Below are 16002 nucleotides of genomic sequence, written 5' to 3'. Positions count from 1 at the left end.
CAGAGCAGAGGGGCTCCAGCCCTTGGAGATCTTTATGGCTCTGCTCCAAGCTCCCAGGAGAGCTGCAACTACAGAGCTTCATTTCTTCACAAGAACAGAGCTAAAAGGCTCAAAATGGATAAAGGATAAAGAGCCAGCCATGTCCAACGGTGATGAACTCTCTGTGGAGGGTGACCAAAGCCAGTGTAACAACAGGCACTCTCCAGCTTGCTGGAGGCACATCCCAGGGCCAGGGCGGCCTTTTCATCCTCTTCTTCGTGCATGCCACTCCCAGGGATTTCCCCTTGGTGCCCCAGGGTGTTACCCTAACCCACCCACAGCCTCTCTGCAGGTTAGGAACCCTCCTGTACAGACAGTTCTGGGGTAAAGGGTTTTCTGTGGGGTTTAGCACTGGTGCTGTGGGGTTTAGCACTGGTGCAGTGACAGACTTGGTGCTGCTTTTGCTGCTGCCTGACAGCAGCTCTTAGGACAGCTGGGACACTGATGCACAGGTTAAAGTCACCAGCAAGCCAGTGGTCAGGTGAGGAAAGGACTCACAGGCAGGCAAGTGACACATCCTATAGCTTTGGGACAGGGTCACCCAGGGGATTGGGAGCTCTCCATCCTTGGAGATTCTCAAGGTGCAGCTAAATAAAGCCGTGGCTGCTCAGTTCTTGTTCTAGGGATGCTCCCACTGGGAGCAGGAGATTGGGTTAGAGACTAGACACCTCCCTGACAGTGGGAAATGTCTGAGCTAATCCCTGCTAGTAGAGCAGACAAAAAACAACAACAACAACCAAAACCAAAAACAATTTATTTAGAGAAGACCAGTAAAAACAATAAACTTATTTACATAAGAATCATTATAACAACAATCTACAGAACATATTTACAGAAGGGTCTAAGAAATAACAATCTTCAAAATGTATTTACATAAGGTCCAATGAAATAACATCCTTCAAAACATATTCACAGAAGGCTCCATGAAATAACAACATTTGTAACATATTTACAGGAAACTATCAAAGAATAACTTATTAAACATACGTACAAAACAAAGATTTCCACAGCCAGCATCTCCATCAGTTCTGGAAGAGAAGGAAGCTGCATGGCCACTCCAGCCCGGCCCTTAGGGCTTTTCCCTGTGCCCCAGGCTGGCGCACGCTGGCACAGCGGCACTCTGCCACCAGCACGGAGTCCAGCTGGAGCTGGGAGCCACGCCCCAGGTGCTGGGACAGAGCTTGTGTGGCCCAAAGCAAGCACAGGGCAGGCCAGGGGTGGTCCTTTATGCTGCCAAAATCCAGGTCCTCCTTGGGGTACCGTGTCCCTGAGCAGGGCCACCCAGCCCAGCCCCAGCCTGGCTGCAGAGGACCCACTCTGCCTGTGGGCAGAGCATGGCCAGCACCTGCCTGTCCTGGCAGGGCTCCATCCTCATCTCAGGAAAATGGGCTCCTCAACTTGTTCATCCATTTCCATCTCCTCAGTGTCATCCTCCATATCGACCTCCAGCTCCTTGACAAACTCTTCAACATCCACCTCCATCATTTCTTCAGCATCTACCACCACATCCACTTCCATCTCCTCTTCTTGATCTCTGTCTATTTGCATCAGCCAGCACAACCTCACAGTGCCCTGCCCCACACTGTCCCCATAGGGCTCCAGCGTGCCCAGGCAGTCGGGGGGTGCCCCCTCCCTGGAACGGCACTGCACCTTCACTGGGACAGGAGTGCACGTCCTGCTGGGATTGGTGCTGAGATCCAGGCAGCAGGAAAAATCCCGACAGCAGGAACGGCTCAGAACTGACGGACATATCAGGGAGCAGGTAACAAGTGACCACTGGTAGCAGGTGAAGTGTGTGCTCTGCTGATTTCCAGCTCCTGGCAGTGCCATCTGGAACACTCTGGGAGCTGTGGTATCACTAGAATTCCAGGGCCACTCCACAGTGGTGGATAGGGATCATAGAATGACCAAATCCTTGAATGATTTCACTTGGAAGGACCCTAAAGATCATCTCGTTCCAACCTGAACAACATTCCACCAGACCAGGTTGCTCAGGGCCCCACTGAAGCTGGCCTTGAATGTTCCCAGGGACGGGGCATCCACAGCCTCCCTGCACAACCTGTGCCAGGGTCCAACACCCTCACAGTGAACAATTTCCTCTCATCATCAAATCTAAACCTACTCTCTTTCAGTTTGATCCCATTCCCCCTTGTCCTGTCACTGCAGCTCCTGACAAAGAGTCCTCTCCCTTTTCCCTGTAGCCCCTTCACACTCTGGGAAGGTGCTGGGAGGTCTCCTCACAACCTCCTCTTCTCCAGCCTCAACAGCCCCAATTTCTCAGCCTCTCCCCATAGCTAAGTTCCCCTCAGGAACTTTGTGTCCTCTGGAGCTCCAACAGCTCCGTGTCCTTCTCCTGTTGTGACCCCAGAGCTGCAGGCTGCCCTGGCTGTGCTGAGAGGGGAGCAGAGAGGCAGGGTCCCCTCGCTGCCCAGGCTGTGGGGTGAGCCTGGCACACCATGGCGGGTTTCTGGGCTGCCAGTGCCAGGGCTGGCTCCTGTTGGGATGCAGATGTGAGGCTGGTGTCCAGCTCCTGCTCTCTTGACTGCACATGAGCATTACACCCCATCTCCTCACCAGCCATCCATGGCTTCAAACATTCCTAGCACAGGTCACAAACAAACTCCAGCCCTGCTGCTTTCGTTGGAGCTGCACAGCTCTGTCCTAAATGAATTGTGAAAATGCACAAGTCATTGTGTTATTTCAGTGGATACACAAATGTTTGCCTTGTGATGACAACAAATCTTGGGTTTGTTTTTTAGTTTTTTTCTTTACACTGTTGTGTTGGAGGTACCAACACAGGGTTATTCCATTTCATTGCACTTATTCAGAGGGCAGACAAAGTTAGGACTGACAGTTCCTTTGTACATTGAAACAAAAAAACCCAGAAAGGACCTGCTTGGGTTTGATTTATTTACATCTAAATTTTGCTCGTTCCTAATAGAAAAATGAACCCCTCGATTTCCCACACTGTCATTTCAAGCCCTGTAGCTGGGAAATGAATGTCCTATAAGCACATGAAAGTGTTCTGAGATCTGCTCTTTCCCAGGCATCCCCAGGTGAGGATGAGAGCCCCAGCCTTGGTTCTGTGTGACACCAGGGCAGAGCGCAACCCTGTCCCCTGAAGAACAGCGTCACAGGGAGCACAAATCCACAGTCACAGTTTAAACTGTGCCTCAGGGCACCCCAGACACTGCTGAGAACGTGGGAGCAGTGAGAACCCTGCCCGGCACACGGCCAGGGACATCCTCTGGGGACACTCGGGGGCACTCAGCAGCTCCATGGGAACTCCAGGGGACATCAGGGATGGGGCCGCATGCAGGTACCCTCGGCCGGCCCCTTCCCGGCCTGCCAGCAGCGCACCGAAGGCACCTGGCTGAGCAAGAGGGCAAGAAACGGAAAACATGAAAGATATTTCAAAATCCTTTCACTTCCCAAGGCAGATGCGCCTCTCCGCTCTCTTCCGCTGCCTGCCAGGGGTGAATTTCAGCCCCGGGAGGGCGGTAGGTAACGCAGCTCCGGCAGGGTGGGCGTTCCCACCGAACGACCGGATCGCTGAGGGGGGAAAGGGACTCGCCGAGCACTGCGCCCGCCACTTCCACCGCTCTGCGCTCCCAGCAGCTCCGGCCCCGAGCAGCCCCGCATGCAGCGGCCGCAATTCAGGCCCTGACAGCCCCAGACACGGGCGAGCAGGCCCGCACCCTCATCGCCATCCTGCTGTCGCGATATGACGTCACAATCCCGTAACACAGCCCGGCGCATGCGCGCAGTGCGCTCCCGGCGCGGCTCCTCCCCGTCCCGCCCCCGGTGGGCGGCCTCGCACACGAGGGGCTCTTTGCCCGTGCTGATTGGTTCATTGAGCTGTCAATCTGCCCGAGGGGCGGGGCGAGGGGCGCGGCCCGTCCAATCACGAGGCGGTCCGCAGCACCCGCAGCGAGCGGCCGGAGCGGGTCCGGGCGGCGGAACCGGGGCTGCCGGGACAGACCGGGGAACGGGGGTCAGTGCGGGGCTGGGGGCCGGGAGGGAGCGGGGGTGTCTGGGTGGAACGGGGTCGGTGGCGGTCTGATGACCGCCGAGGGACAGGTAGCGTCGGAGAGGGCGAAGGGTCGGGGACCGGGAGTCCGAGAGGGCCCGGGGTCGTGGGTGAGTGAGGGCCTGGGGGCCGGAGAGGGGCAGAGGGCTCGGGGGTCAGCGGGCAGCGATGTGCCGAGGGCTGGGGCTCAGGAAGCGGGGGCCGGGAACGGGCCGGGGGTCGCGGGGCAGGGTCGGGGGTCAGGGCGCGCTGATGGTGTGGGGACCGGGGCCTGGCAAGGGGAGAGGGAGCGGGGGTCAGGGCACAGGGGCTGGGCATAGGCAGGGCCGCGGATCAGGACACAGGGGCCGGGGGTGAGGGTACAGGGGCTGGGGATAGAGAGCAGGCGTGAGGGCACAGGGGCTGGGCACAGGCAGGGCCGCGGATCAGGACACGGGGGCTGGGGGACATCCAGGGGCCGGGGGTGAGGGTACAGGGGCTGGGGATAGGGAGCAGGGGTGAGGGCACATGGGCTGAGCACAGGCAGGGCCGGGGATCAGGACATGGGGTGTGGGCACAGGCAGGGCCGGGATCAGGGCACAGGGTTTGGGCACAGGCAGGGCCGGGGGTGAGGGCACAGGGTCTGGGCGCAGGCAGGACCGGGATCAGGACACGGGGTGTGGGCACAGGCAGGGCCGGGATCAGGGCACAGGGGCTGGGCACAGGCAGGGCTGGGAATCAGGGCACAGGGGTTGGGGGACATCCAGGAGCCGGGGGTCAGAGCACGGGGGCTGGGCACAGGCGGGACCGGGGATCAGGACACGGGGTGTGGGCACAGGCAGGGGCCGGGATCAGGGCACAGGGGCTGAGCACAGGCGGGGCCGGGGGTGAGGGCACAGGGTCTGGGCACAGGCAGGGCCGGGATCAGGACACGGGGTGTGGGCACAGGCAGGGCCGGGATCAGGACACGGGGTGTGGGCACAAGCAGGGCCGGGATCAGGGCACAGGGTGTGGGCACAGGCGGGGCCGGGGGTCGGGTGTGGGGCGGGCGGTGACCCGCGCTGTGCTGTGCCCGCAGCGCTGCCATGGCCGCGGCCTGGCAGGACGTGTTGCGGGACGCGGCGGCCGTGCGGGAGGCGGCGGCGGTGGCGGTGGACGCGGCGCTGCTGGCGGGGGTGCTGATGCGGACCGGGGAGCAGCCGCACGCCTCGGATGTGAGTGTGCAGCGCCGGGAGGAGCCGCTGCCGTGCCGGGGGTCCCTGAGCCCTTCGCAAGGAGCGGCTCCTCGAGGAGCAGCCTTCGCTGTCCCTTCGCTTGGGGCTGCGGATCACAGCCCATCCCGATGATGAGCGCGGCTCCCCGAGGGTCAGCCCTGCCATACGGATTGCCTTTTGCAAGGAGAGGGATAGATCTGGGAAGGCTTAGGATGTTGACTGTTGTGGTGCAGGGAGTTAATCGCTTTCCCAGCCTCTCACCAGCCATATGAACCTTTGAACCAGAGGAGAGTCTCACGGAGGGGCCTCTGCTTTTGGCATGTTCCCAGCTACAGTCAGCCTTTGTCCTATACATGGGGTGAGGTGACAGGGGTGGAGGTGGCTGATGTGTGGCATTTGCCCCTGGGCAGTCCCTGGTGGATGGCTGGGGTGGGAGGCTCAGCCTGTTGGAGCAGAATGCCGTGAGGGGTCTCAGAGGAAGAAATACCTCTGTGCAGGAGGACTGGGGCACCATTGGGGAAGGGTCCCTGAGGAGCCTGGGGGCAAGCAGGCAGCTGGCAGAGGTACAGGGAGGGAGGTCTTCACCACAGCACTGCTCCTTGATGTCAGGTCAGGGCTCTGAGTGATCTCAAAGGGTGAGAGGAAGAGAGAGCCTGGGAGGAGAGGCCAAACAGCCAGTGTCACTTGTTTCATATAAAAATCCATGTGAACTGGAAACTTTTCTGTGGTGTAATATGTGGACTTTCGAGGGTGAACCCTTGCCTAAGATGTGGGCTGAGCCTTGGCTCTGGAGTCGCTGATCAAGGATCAAAGGAAGTAACTGACAGCCAGAACCCAGGACTGGCAATTTAACCATTTCTCTGCCCCTGAGGAGTTGTGGAGACAGTGCTGTCCAGTTCACGTGGAGCCGGAGGGGGCAGTCAGCACAGCCCAGGCGCTGCAGCAGCAGTTCCCTGTGGGTGGTTCGTAAAGCAGAACCCTCAAAAGTTTGGAATCAGCAGGATCAGGGCCATGTGTCTGCCCAGCAGGGCTTCAGATAAGCAGAAGAGGCAGCTCCTGAGCTCCCCTTCAGCTGCCCAGACGTGACTGCTGTGCTGCATCCCTGCTCGCAGGTGGTGAATTACGCGCCCTTCACGCTGCTCCCCTCCGCGGTGCCACAGGACTTGTTTGAGCAGGCCTATGCTGTGCAGCAGGATTTTAACCTGCTGGTGGATGCCATCAGCCAAAACAAAGAATTCCTGGAGCAAACTCTGGCCAGGTAATGTTTTTACGTGTTTCATTTTAATGAAATATTTTAAATGTAAAGCCTTTATCACCCTTCTGGCATCCCTACCTTTTTGAGGTCTTCTTGGACCCCAGAAAATGGGACATCTGGCCAAGATGTGGTTCCCTGCTATGATCTTCAACTTTGCCACTTTTTCTGCTTGTGAATTCATACTTGTGAGCTTTTTGGTCCCTGGGCCTTTAATGCAAATCACTGTAGTCTTTGAGTCCTGGATTTAGGAGTCTCTTTTAGTCTTATTCTGCATCTGCCTGTGTCTGTCCAGTAACCACCAGCTCTGCTGCAGCAGTGATGGAAAGGAGGTATCTGTTCTGTTTCCACACCCTCCATCAGCCACCCCTGTCCCCTCTTTCCCAGCCACAAGCTCTGGGTGCAGGAGGACTGTCCAGCTCTGGTTCTGCTGAGTTTATCTGTGGCTGTTGCCCTGGGCTCGAGTGACCATCCCTGACTCGGTCGCTCATAATTTGATGCTTCCGCAGATTCCTCTTCCCACTGCCCGTTCTGTGCTGCCTGTGCACGTGCTGCTGCCTCTGGCACTGGAACAGAACAGAGGAGGCTGTTTTCCAGCATCCTTTTGTTTTGTTAAAGCCTGACTTCTTGGAGCTGTTCCAATGCTTGTGCCTGTTCCAGAGCTGGCTGCAGCCAGAGCTTGTGGGGACGTGTTTTCACCTGTGCTTAAAGAATGCAGCACCTGGGGCTTGTGTGTGCTCAGGTGCCTGCCCTGTGCCAGGGCAGCTCCCTGGAGGTGCTGCTCAGGGATTTGGGGCCCTGAGGAAAAGCCAGATCTACTCTAGCAGGGCCGCAGTGTGTGGGATTTGGAGCCTGACAGGACAGGGGGATTGGATGAAGCTTGTGAAGCTTCTCTGAACTGTGTGTGCAGGCACAGAGAGACCTGTGGTTTCTTCCATGAACCTGCAGAATTCTGCTGCATTTCTTTGCCTTTACTTGTCCCATCTCTGCCCTGCCAGTGAGTCACCTCTGCACAGGAGGGCCTTTTGTGGAGTGGCTGTGCTTGGCAAACTGTGTGTTGTGGTTTTGCACTGAGCATTCATGGGGAGGTGCTACAGCACTTGGTTGAGCCCTAGCCCTGCTCTTTGTGCTGGAGAATGCCCCTTCTCCAGAAGAAAAGGCTTTTTCTGCAGGAGAGTTAATTTTCTTGTTCCTCTGTGACAGCAGCAGGGGGCTGATGTGGTCTGTGTTTCTCTCTAGCACTATCAAGGTAGACGACTTCACGGCTCGGCTCTTCAGAATCTACATGCAGGTTTTGGAGGAAGGCTTGGCTCAGGTACCTTGGCAGGGGATCCCAGCGGTCTGTGCCCCTTGGCATTGTGGTGGGGATGCCTGGCTCCAAGCTTTGGCACTGAGCTGTCCCAGGCTGGTCACTCCCTGCGCTGCAATATCTTGTCACAGCCCTTGCCCTGTGCAACAGCTGAGCTCTTTGGCTGGTGCTGCTGGAAACAGTCTGGCCTGGAGAGGGAGAATTTTGTGTGGTTTGTCTTTGCCCTGTGGAGCCTCAGAGTGTGCAGGGCCCTGTGTCCTGTTGGGACCTGCACCAGCCAGGCCATCCCTGCAGAAGCTCCTTTACTCTCAGGAGTGTTGGGAACTCCTCTGGAGCAGGGCCTGTGTCCTGTTGGGACCTGCACCAGCCAGGCCATCCCTGCAGAAGCTCCTTTACTCTCAGGAGTGTTGGGAACTCCTCTGGAGCAGGGCCTGTGTCCTGTTGGGACCTGCACCAGCCAGGCCATCCCTGCAGAAGCTCCTTTACTCTCAGGAGTGTTGGGAACTCCTCTGGAGCTCTGAGAGGGCTGTGGGCCCTGAGCAGGGGGCAGAGCACCCAGGTGTGAGACCTGCAGTTTGTATCAGACAAACAGGACAAGAGGGAATGGCTTCAGACTGACACTGGATAGGTTTAGATGAGATATTAGGAAATTTACTGTGCAGGTGGTGAGGTGCTGGCACGGGTTGCCTAGAGAAGCTGTGGCTGTCCCATCCCTGAACATATTCAAGTCTAGGTTGGACAGGGCTTGGAGCAGTTTGGTCTAGTGGAAGGTGTCCCTGCCCACTGCAGGGGCTGGGATGAGGTGGTCTTTTAAGTCCCTTCCAACCCAAACCATTCTGGGATTCTCTGACTGGATCTGCCCTGGGAGGATTTTAAAGCAAGATCATCGAAGGATTTGCAGTTAAAGGCAACAGGAGACCCCAGCTCCCCTCCCTGTGTTCCAGACTGTGTTTTTGGGCATCAACCGCTCGGATTACATGTTTGACTGTGGGCTGGATGGCACAGCAGCTCTGAGGCAGATAGAAATAAACACCATTGCTGCCAGCTTCGGGGGGCTCACCTCCCGCACCGCCGACGTGCACAGGTAAGGAACGCCTCTGGCACTGCAGCAGCTGCACTACATGGCCCCTGTGCTCTCCAGGCTGCTCCCTTGGTGCAGCTGGGCGTGGACATGGCATTTACAGCATTTGTGTTCCGCAGGTTGGTGTTGAAAGTGCTGGGAAAGACTGAGGAGGCATCACACCTGCTGCCCAACAACCCAGCGAAGAGGCTGGCCTTGGGAATTGCCAAAGCCTGGGAGCTCTACGGGTCCCAAAGGTAAGGGCAGCGGAGGAGAACACGAACAAGAGCAGTGCAGGGAGCCTGAATCACAGAGATGGAAAGCTGGTGATCCAGCTAGGAGCATGTGGAGTGTTTATGGGTTTAATGAAGTCCTTGGTATCTCTTCCAGGGCTGTGGTGATGTTTCTGGTGGAGGAAGTCCAGAGGAATATTTTTGATCAGCGTTGTGTAGAAAATGAGCTTTGGAGCAGGTAAAGTTTGAATTTTCCTGGGATGGGAAAGGAGGGAGATGGTTCAGTTTCTGGTATGGAAAGCTGAGCAAGTGCTGGCAGATCATAGGAGACGTAGGATGGGTTCCTAAACAAGGAGATTTTGGGGCTGTAGGGTTTCTCTGACTCCATAGCACAAAGCCTGAGGCTATTTGTGAAGGAACCTACAGACCCTCCTCGCTGCAGCCAGCGATTCCACCCGTGATCTGCAGCTGAGATAGCTGTGGCCAGCCTGGTGACTCTCACACTGCTCTCGGCAGGAATATCCGCGTGGTCCGGAAGCGGTTCCGGGATGTGTTTGAGCAGGGCTCCCTGGATGCCAGCAGGAGGCTGTATATGTGAGTATGAGCCAAGGTGCGCATTCCCGCCGCCTCTCGCTGCCACTGGGAGCTTGCAGCCAGAGCTGCGTGTACCTGGGGACTGTCTGAGGAAGCAGTTCTCTTCCGTGCTCCAGGCTGCTGCTTCCTCCTGGAGCTGAGGTGGTTTTGTGTTCACAGCAGTGAGATTTTGCAGACACACATCGGTCCCTTACAGCTGCAATCATAATCTCCCTCCTTCAGGCTTCAGCCTTCATTGCTCTGTGGGATCTTTACCTCCTCCACAAAGGTCTGCTCTGAACAGCCCTGGCTATTTGAGAGGCTTCCACAGAGCCATTTCCTGTTTACTGTTCACGTGCTGCTCTGCCAGTGGGAGCTGGGCTGAGCTGTTAGTGCTGCAGGAGGAAGCATTCCATGTCCTTTGGGGATCTCTTGGGTTTGAACTCCCTCAGCCTCTTGCCCGCTCCCTGTGGAGACCAGGATGGGAGGATCACAGCCTCCCAGTTGGTCCCAAGCGTGACGTTTGTCCTATTTCCAGGTAATGTGCTGGGAGCTGTATGAACCGTGGGGAAGAGGTGGTTTCAGGACAGTGATTTTTTCTGTAGTGAGGCTGATGTTTCCGTGGTTCGACCTTTGGGGTCAGGGCTGTGTTTAATTAATGTATTTGTCATGGCTGGGTAGTTGAGGGGAAACTGTATCCCTTGTGCTTCCTCTTGAGCATCCTCCCTGTCACTGCTGGATGCCTCCCATCTGCCTGCCAGCAGCTCCCAGACCAAGTGCACGGTTTTGAGGCCAAAGCTTGGGCGTGTGGTGCCACAGCTGTGCCCAGCCCAGCCCTGGCAGGGTGGTTTGGTGCCTCTCAGGTTGTTGAGTTGATGTCCTACCTGGAATTGCCACAGGAGAGCCCTGTTCCCTTCAGCTTCAAGAATCACAGAGTTGTTAGGGTTGGAAAAGACCTCTGAGATCGAGTCCAACCTGTAACCCAGCACCACTGAACATTTCCCCAAGTGCCACAGCCTCACATCTTCAAGTCCCTCCACTGCCCTCTGCCACCTATCTTAGTGCTTGATCACCCCTTCAGTGAGGAGATTTTCCCTAATATCCCATCTAAACCTCCTGTGGTGCAACTCGAGGCCGTTCCCTCTCCTCCTGTCCCTGTTCCCTGTTCCCAGAGCCCGACCCCCCCCCCCCGGCTGTCCCCTCCTGTCAGGAGTTGTGCAGAGCCACAAGGTTCCCCCTGAGCCTCCTTTTCTCCAGGCTGAGTCCTCCAGGCTAGCATGGGGTAAAAGCCGTTAAAAATGAGGTGCTTACCTCTCTGCTGAGCTGGATGTCAGAATTGTTGAGCCTTTGGTTAAAGCGGAGGCCGGGTGTCAGCTCCCAGTGTCTTGGGACAGGCCAAGCTGTGGTTCCATGGACAGGAGCCAGGACTTGCAGTGTTCAGCTTGCTCTGGCAGAGCCAGGCAGGAACAGGAAGGCCAAGGGGATGGGGCAGGGGCTGTGATCCCCCGTGGTGCTGGGATGGGGCAGGGGCTGTGATCCCCCCTTGGTGCTGGGAAGGGGCTGGGGCTGTGATCCCCTCTTGGTGCTGGGATGGGGCAGGGGCTGTGATCCCCCTTGGTGCTGGGATGAGGCTGTGATCCCCCCTTGGTGCTGGGATGGGGCTGGGGCTGTGATCCCCTCTTGGTGCTGGGATGGGGCAGGGGCTGTGATCCCCCCTTGGTGCTGGGATGGGGCAGGGGCTGTGATCCCCCCTTGGTGCTGGGAAGGGGCTGGGGCTGTGATCCTCTCTTGGTGCTGGGATGGGGCAGGGGCTGTGATCCCCCTTGGTGCTGGGATGGGGCAGGGGGCTGTGATCCTCTCTTGGTGCTGGGATGGGGCAGGGGGCTGTGATCCCCCCTTGGTGCTGGGATGGGGCAGGGGCTGTGATCCCCCCTTGGTGCTGGGATGGGGAAGGGGCTGTGATCCCCCCTTGGTGCTGGGATGGGGCAGGGGGCTGTGATCCCCCCTTGGTGCTGGGATGGGGAAGGGGCTGTGATCCCCCCTTGGTGCTGGGATGGGGCAGGACCTGGCCTGGTTCTGTGAGCTCTTCTGGTTTCCATTCCAGGGACGGCCAGGAGGTTGCAGTGGTGTACTACAGAGAGGGCTATGTGCCCGAGGTCTATGACCAACAGGTCAGTACCCACCTCCCTGCCCCAGAAACCCAGCTGGGCACTGCCCAGGGAGCTCAGAATAATCCCGGGGCAGCTACCCTGTGAGGTCAGTCCTGCCCCCTGTGGCTGAGAGCATTGGGAAACTACACTCCAGAGAACAGCAGATGGGTGACCCTGCAGTAAGAAAAATGGGTGGCTTTCTTCCCCAGGGGATGATCCCTTAGCGCAGCCCTGAATTGCTTCTGTACAATAGGGGTTAACACAGGTAAGCGCCTGCTGGAAGGCTTCAGACTTGGTCTACAGATGACTCTGGGCTCTCTTAGCACGGTCAGGCTGCAGGTAGTGATAGCACGGAGCAGATCTTGCTGGTGTCTCGAGGTGGCAGCACTGGACAAGCTGGGGAAGGAGCGCACAGTGGATTCATTTGACTGTGCTGCTCCCAGAGGTGGCAGGAAATTCACGTCTGCTTTTCTCTGGAGTGCTACTCCCACCCCCTGTCCCTGCCAGCAGGCAGGGAGGAGACAAACCATATGTCGATAACTGCACAGAAAAGAGCAGAGCAAACCTTTTGTGTGTGTTTTTTCCTCGCGGGGTGGTTGCTCCTTCGCTGCCTCAGAACTGGGAGGCGCGGCTGCTGCTGGAGAGGTCCCGGGCGGTGAAGTGCCCCGACATTGCCACGCAGCTGGCGGGCACCAAGAAGGTGCAGCAGGAGCTCAGCCGGCCGGGCACGCTGGAGAAGCTGCTGCCAGGCCGCCCCGAGGCCGTCGCTCGGATAAGAGCCACCTTTGCAGGACTCTACTCCCTGGACGAGGTGAGCGGGGCTGGAGCAGGGATGGACGTGCACACTTGGGCTCTGTGCTTGAGGAGAGAGGGCTTTGTTGTGGTCCTTGGGGAATCTGTTGATGCCTCTGCTCAGAGGGATCTGCTGAGGAGCTCCTGCTGCTCCCTGATGCTTTGCTGTTTGCAGAATCATTTAGGTTGGAAAAACCCTCCAAGATCGTTGAGTCCAACCTTTGAGCAAACACCACATTATCAATTAGAGTGCTGTCTCCCATCATTCCGTGAACACCGCCAGGAGTGGTGACTCCAGCTCATTCCAGTGTGAAACCACCCTGTCCATGAAGAAATTATTCCTGATGTCCACCTTTTTCCATCCTTCCCTGCCAGGGTGAAGAGGGTGACAGAATAGCTGCCACAGCCATCGCTGACCCTGACCGCTTTGTGCTGAAGCCTCAGCGTGAAGGTGGAGGTAGGAGCTGGGCTGTGGAGGTGTGAGCCGGGCTGGGCCCCTGGGGGTTCACTTGTGGTTTGTGCTGGTTTTGGGACAGGCAGTGGCTCTGTGCCAGCTCCTGGTCCTGTGCTGAGAGATAAAGGGTGGCTTGTGGCTGCTCCTAGCCCTGGGGACTAGTGCTGCCACTGAGGCAGTGCTGCTCCTGGAGGAGATCCCAAGGCCCTGGTGCAGAGTGTGGAGAGCCCAGGCAGCACCTGGGGAGACAAAGGCTGGGTTATTTCAGCTGCCAGGGCCACATAGCTGGGGCCAGAGGCTTCTGCTGTCCTGGAAGGGCTTGATGTGCTGGTTTTGTTTGTCAGGAAACAACCTCTATGGTGAAGAGCTCAGGGAGGTTCTGGAGAAGATCAAAGACAGCCCTGAGAGAACCTCCTACATCTTGATGGACAAGATCAAACCCCAGCCAGCACTGAATTACTTGCTGAGGGCTCACAGTCCCCTCCAAGTGTCCGAGTGCATCTCCGAGCTCGGGATCTTTGGTGTCTATGTCAGGTGAGGAGTGTGCTTTTGTTCCAGGGCAGTTCCCTGCTCCTGACATGGAGCTGGAGAATTTTGCCCTCTGTGCTGCCCAAGCACAGCCACAGGACAGATGTCTGGGACGTGCAGGTGCAGGGGATAGATGTGACCATTCAGTGTGTGCCCCTGGCAGCAGCTCTGAGCACGTGTGCACACGCTGAGCTGCTGCTCTGAACCTGCTGCCAAACAAGCTCTTGGAAAACCACAGGGCTCATGCTGGCAGTTAGTGGTGTAATGGGATCTTGGGATCGATGTCTCATCCCTGATTTCTGGGAGCATTTCTTGGGTTCTGGATGCAGCCATGTGTGTGGCTTTTTTGAAGCCCTGGTGATATTTGAAATACCTGAAGGCCTAAAGCCTGTTCAACCCTAATAGGAGCTTGCTTTGTTTAAAACCCTCCTAGGCCACATTTCCATAGGGTATAAGTGAAAGTCCTTTTCACACAGTTTTGGGAACAAAGGTGCTCTGGCAGTGTTCAGCCCCTGGCACTGCCCATTTGCAGAACGGCAGTGCAGCCACCGAGGTTAGCCCCGGGGCTCTGCCCTGCCCTGTGTGCTGACGGGGAAGGTGCATCCAGCCCCCAGCTCCGTGCTCTGCAGGGCCTCAGTTTCCCTCTCCTTTGCAGGCAGGGCCAGGAGCTGGTGCTGAACCAGGCCGCCGGTCACCTCCTGCGCACCAAGGCCATCGAGCACGCGGACGGCGGCGTGGCGGCCGGGGTGGCTGTGCTGGACACGCCCTACCTGGTGTGAGGAGCCCCAGCCTCAGCCTCCTCTCTGCTGCCTGAAGAGCTGATCTGCCCCAGGGATTTCTCCTTAGGCTGCGCTTGCCAAGGTCCGACGGGCTGGAGGCTCAAAGGTCCCGGGTGCCAGCCCCAGCTTCTTTGATGATTCCCCCTCCAGGAAGGATTCCCTTGCTCTGCCTGCTCAGGGGGCCTTGCCCTGGGCACAGCCCAGCTGGCATTCTGGATGTTCCCTTGGGCCTGGCCTGGGGGCAGGGGGTTGTAGGGCAAAGGGTCAATGTGCCACAACAGGCCTTTGTGCTGCTCCCACTTCTGAGCTCCTTGAATGCTGTATGATTTCTGGAGACATACACAGCCTAAGGAATGAGAGGAGAAAGGTGGATGGGCAAGGATCAGCGTTTATCTTCATCCAGTGCCTCAGTGCTCTCCAGCTTCAAGAGGAGAGCCCAGCTCCACTCACCATGGTCCCTCCAGCCCTCCTTCCCATGCTGCTGCTCTCCTGATTTTTATTTCCCCTGTGCCTGAGGATCCTCAGGGTTCCTGCACTAGGCACAGCTGCCCGGGGTAATTTGCCCAAGGGCCTCTTGTTTGCTTTAGCTTTGCCCAGCTCCTGTTTTATAGGACTGGGTGCTCGTCCCAAACAGTGCCTCTGTGCTACACAGGGCAGGCAGCAGGGCAGGCAGCAGGGCAGGCTCCCGCTGCCTCCTGCAGCCCTGTCCAACAGCTCTCCACATGCTGGTTATGAGTCCCTCAGAGATGGAGGCAGCTCCCCAGGCAGCAGTGAATTGGAGCCTTGAGTGTGTTGATAAATCCCAAATCACCCTGGGTTTGTGCCAGTGCAAATCAAACACTGAGCATCTTCTGTCAGGGAACCCCAGCCTTGGGAATGGTCCTGCTGAGACTGGGAGCTCTGTGGTGAGGAAGCAAAGGAATTGCAGGGGAGGCTGGGCAGCACAGCCCCAGCTCTAAGCACCTGGGACCAGCACCAGCAGGTGGGGAGACGTGGCTCTCTCCAGCTTTTATGGATCAGTGGGAACAGCACAGCAGTGGAGGAGTGTGGGCTGCCCTGCTCAAGGTCTTCTGCCTCTTCCTCCAGCCCCCTTTCCTCCTCAGCCCTAAAAAGCTGCACCTTTCTGGCAGTGAAGAGCCCAGGCAGGCTCAGCCCAGCCCTGTCAGTTACACAGAACCAGCACAGAGGCAGAATTCCTGCAAAATGGATGTGCTGAGTGGCAGAACCAGCACAAAGGCAGAATTCCTGCAGAATGGATGTGCTGAGCGACAGAAGCAGCACAAAGGCAGAATTCCTGCAGAATGGATGTGCTGAGTGACAGCCCTGCTGGCTCTTTGCTGCTGCGGCATCAATCACCAATTGGTCACTTGGGAAACTGTTCCATTCTTCAAGTGTGACTGAAACCGGGATTCCTGGGTGTTTTGTTGGGGGATTGATTACCCCAAACCAGAGATTAAAAGGAATGTGCAATCTGACTGTTGTTTGTGCCAGGTTTGTGTGAGAGATGCATGGCTGTGCCTGCAAAGGGACCAGGCGCAGGTGGAGGTGAGGCAGCCCTGAGCTGTGCTGACAGCCCTGGGCCTCACCCAGCGCCCTGGCACCAGTGCTGC

The 16002-nt window shown here is 57.5% G+C and overlaps 1 protein-coding gene across 1 annotated transcript; it reads left to right on the top strand.

Annotated features, from left to right (window-relative positions):
• Positions 1 to 5133: 5133 nt before the first annotated feature.
• Positions 5134 to 15867, top strand: GSS (glutathione synthetase). The gene is made up of 12 exons (XM_040080274.1): positions 5134 to 5262; positions 6375 to 6520; positions 7754 to 7829; positions 8768 to 8907; positions 9024 to 9140; positions 9274 to 9354; positions 9633 to 9710; positions 11794 to 11860; positions 12456 to 12650; positions 13007 to 13088; positions 13430 to 13619; positions 14269 to 15867. Exons 1-12 carry the CDS (start codon positions 5134 to 5136, stop codon positions 14390 to 14392), a joined length of 1425 nt encoding a protein of 474 aa, XP_039936208.1. The 3' UTR covers positions 14393 to 15867.
• Positions 15868 to 16002: the final 135 nt, after the last annotated feature.

This window comes from Hirundo rustica, chromosome 16 (genome assembly GCF_015227805.2).
Source record: "Hirundo rustica isolate bHirRus1 chromosome 16, bHirRus1.pri.v3, whole genome shotgun sequence".
Classification (NCBI taxonomy): Eukaryota; Metazoa; Chordata; class Aves; order Passeriformes; family Hirundinidae; genus Hirundo; species Hirundo rustica.
This window is presented reverse-complemented; position numbering and strand designations above follow the sequence as displayed.

What these genes read in the sequence shown, in the direction of transcription:
- GSS (XM_040080274.1), top strand. Translation starts at nt 5,134, where the DNA reads ATGGCCGCGGCCTGGCAGGACGTGTTGCGGGACGCGGCGGCCGTGCGG. An exon ending in GCCAGCAGGAGGCTGTATAT is followed by an intron (nt 9,711 to 11,793) that starts GTGAGTATGAGC and finishes TTTCCATTCCAG; the next exon opens with GGACGGCCAGGAGGTTGCAG. An exon ending in ATCTTTGGTGTCTATGTCAG is followed by an intron (nt 13,620 to 14,268) that starts GTGAGGAGTGTG and finishes TCTCCTTTGCAG; the next exon opens with GCAGGGCCAGGAGCTGGTGC.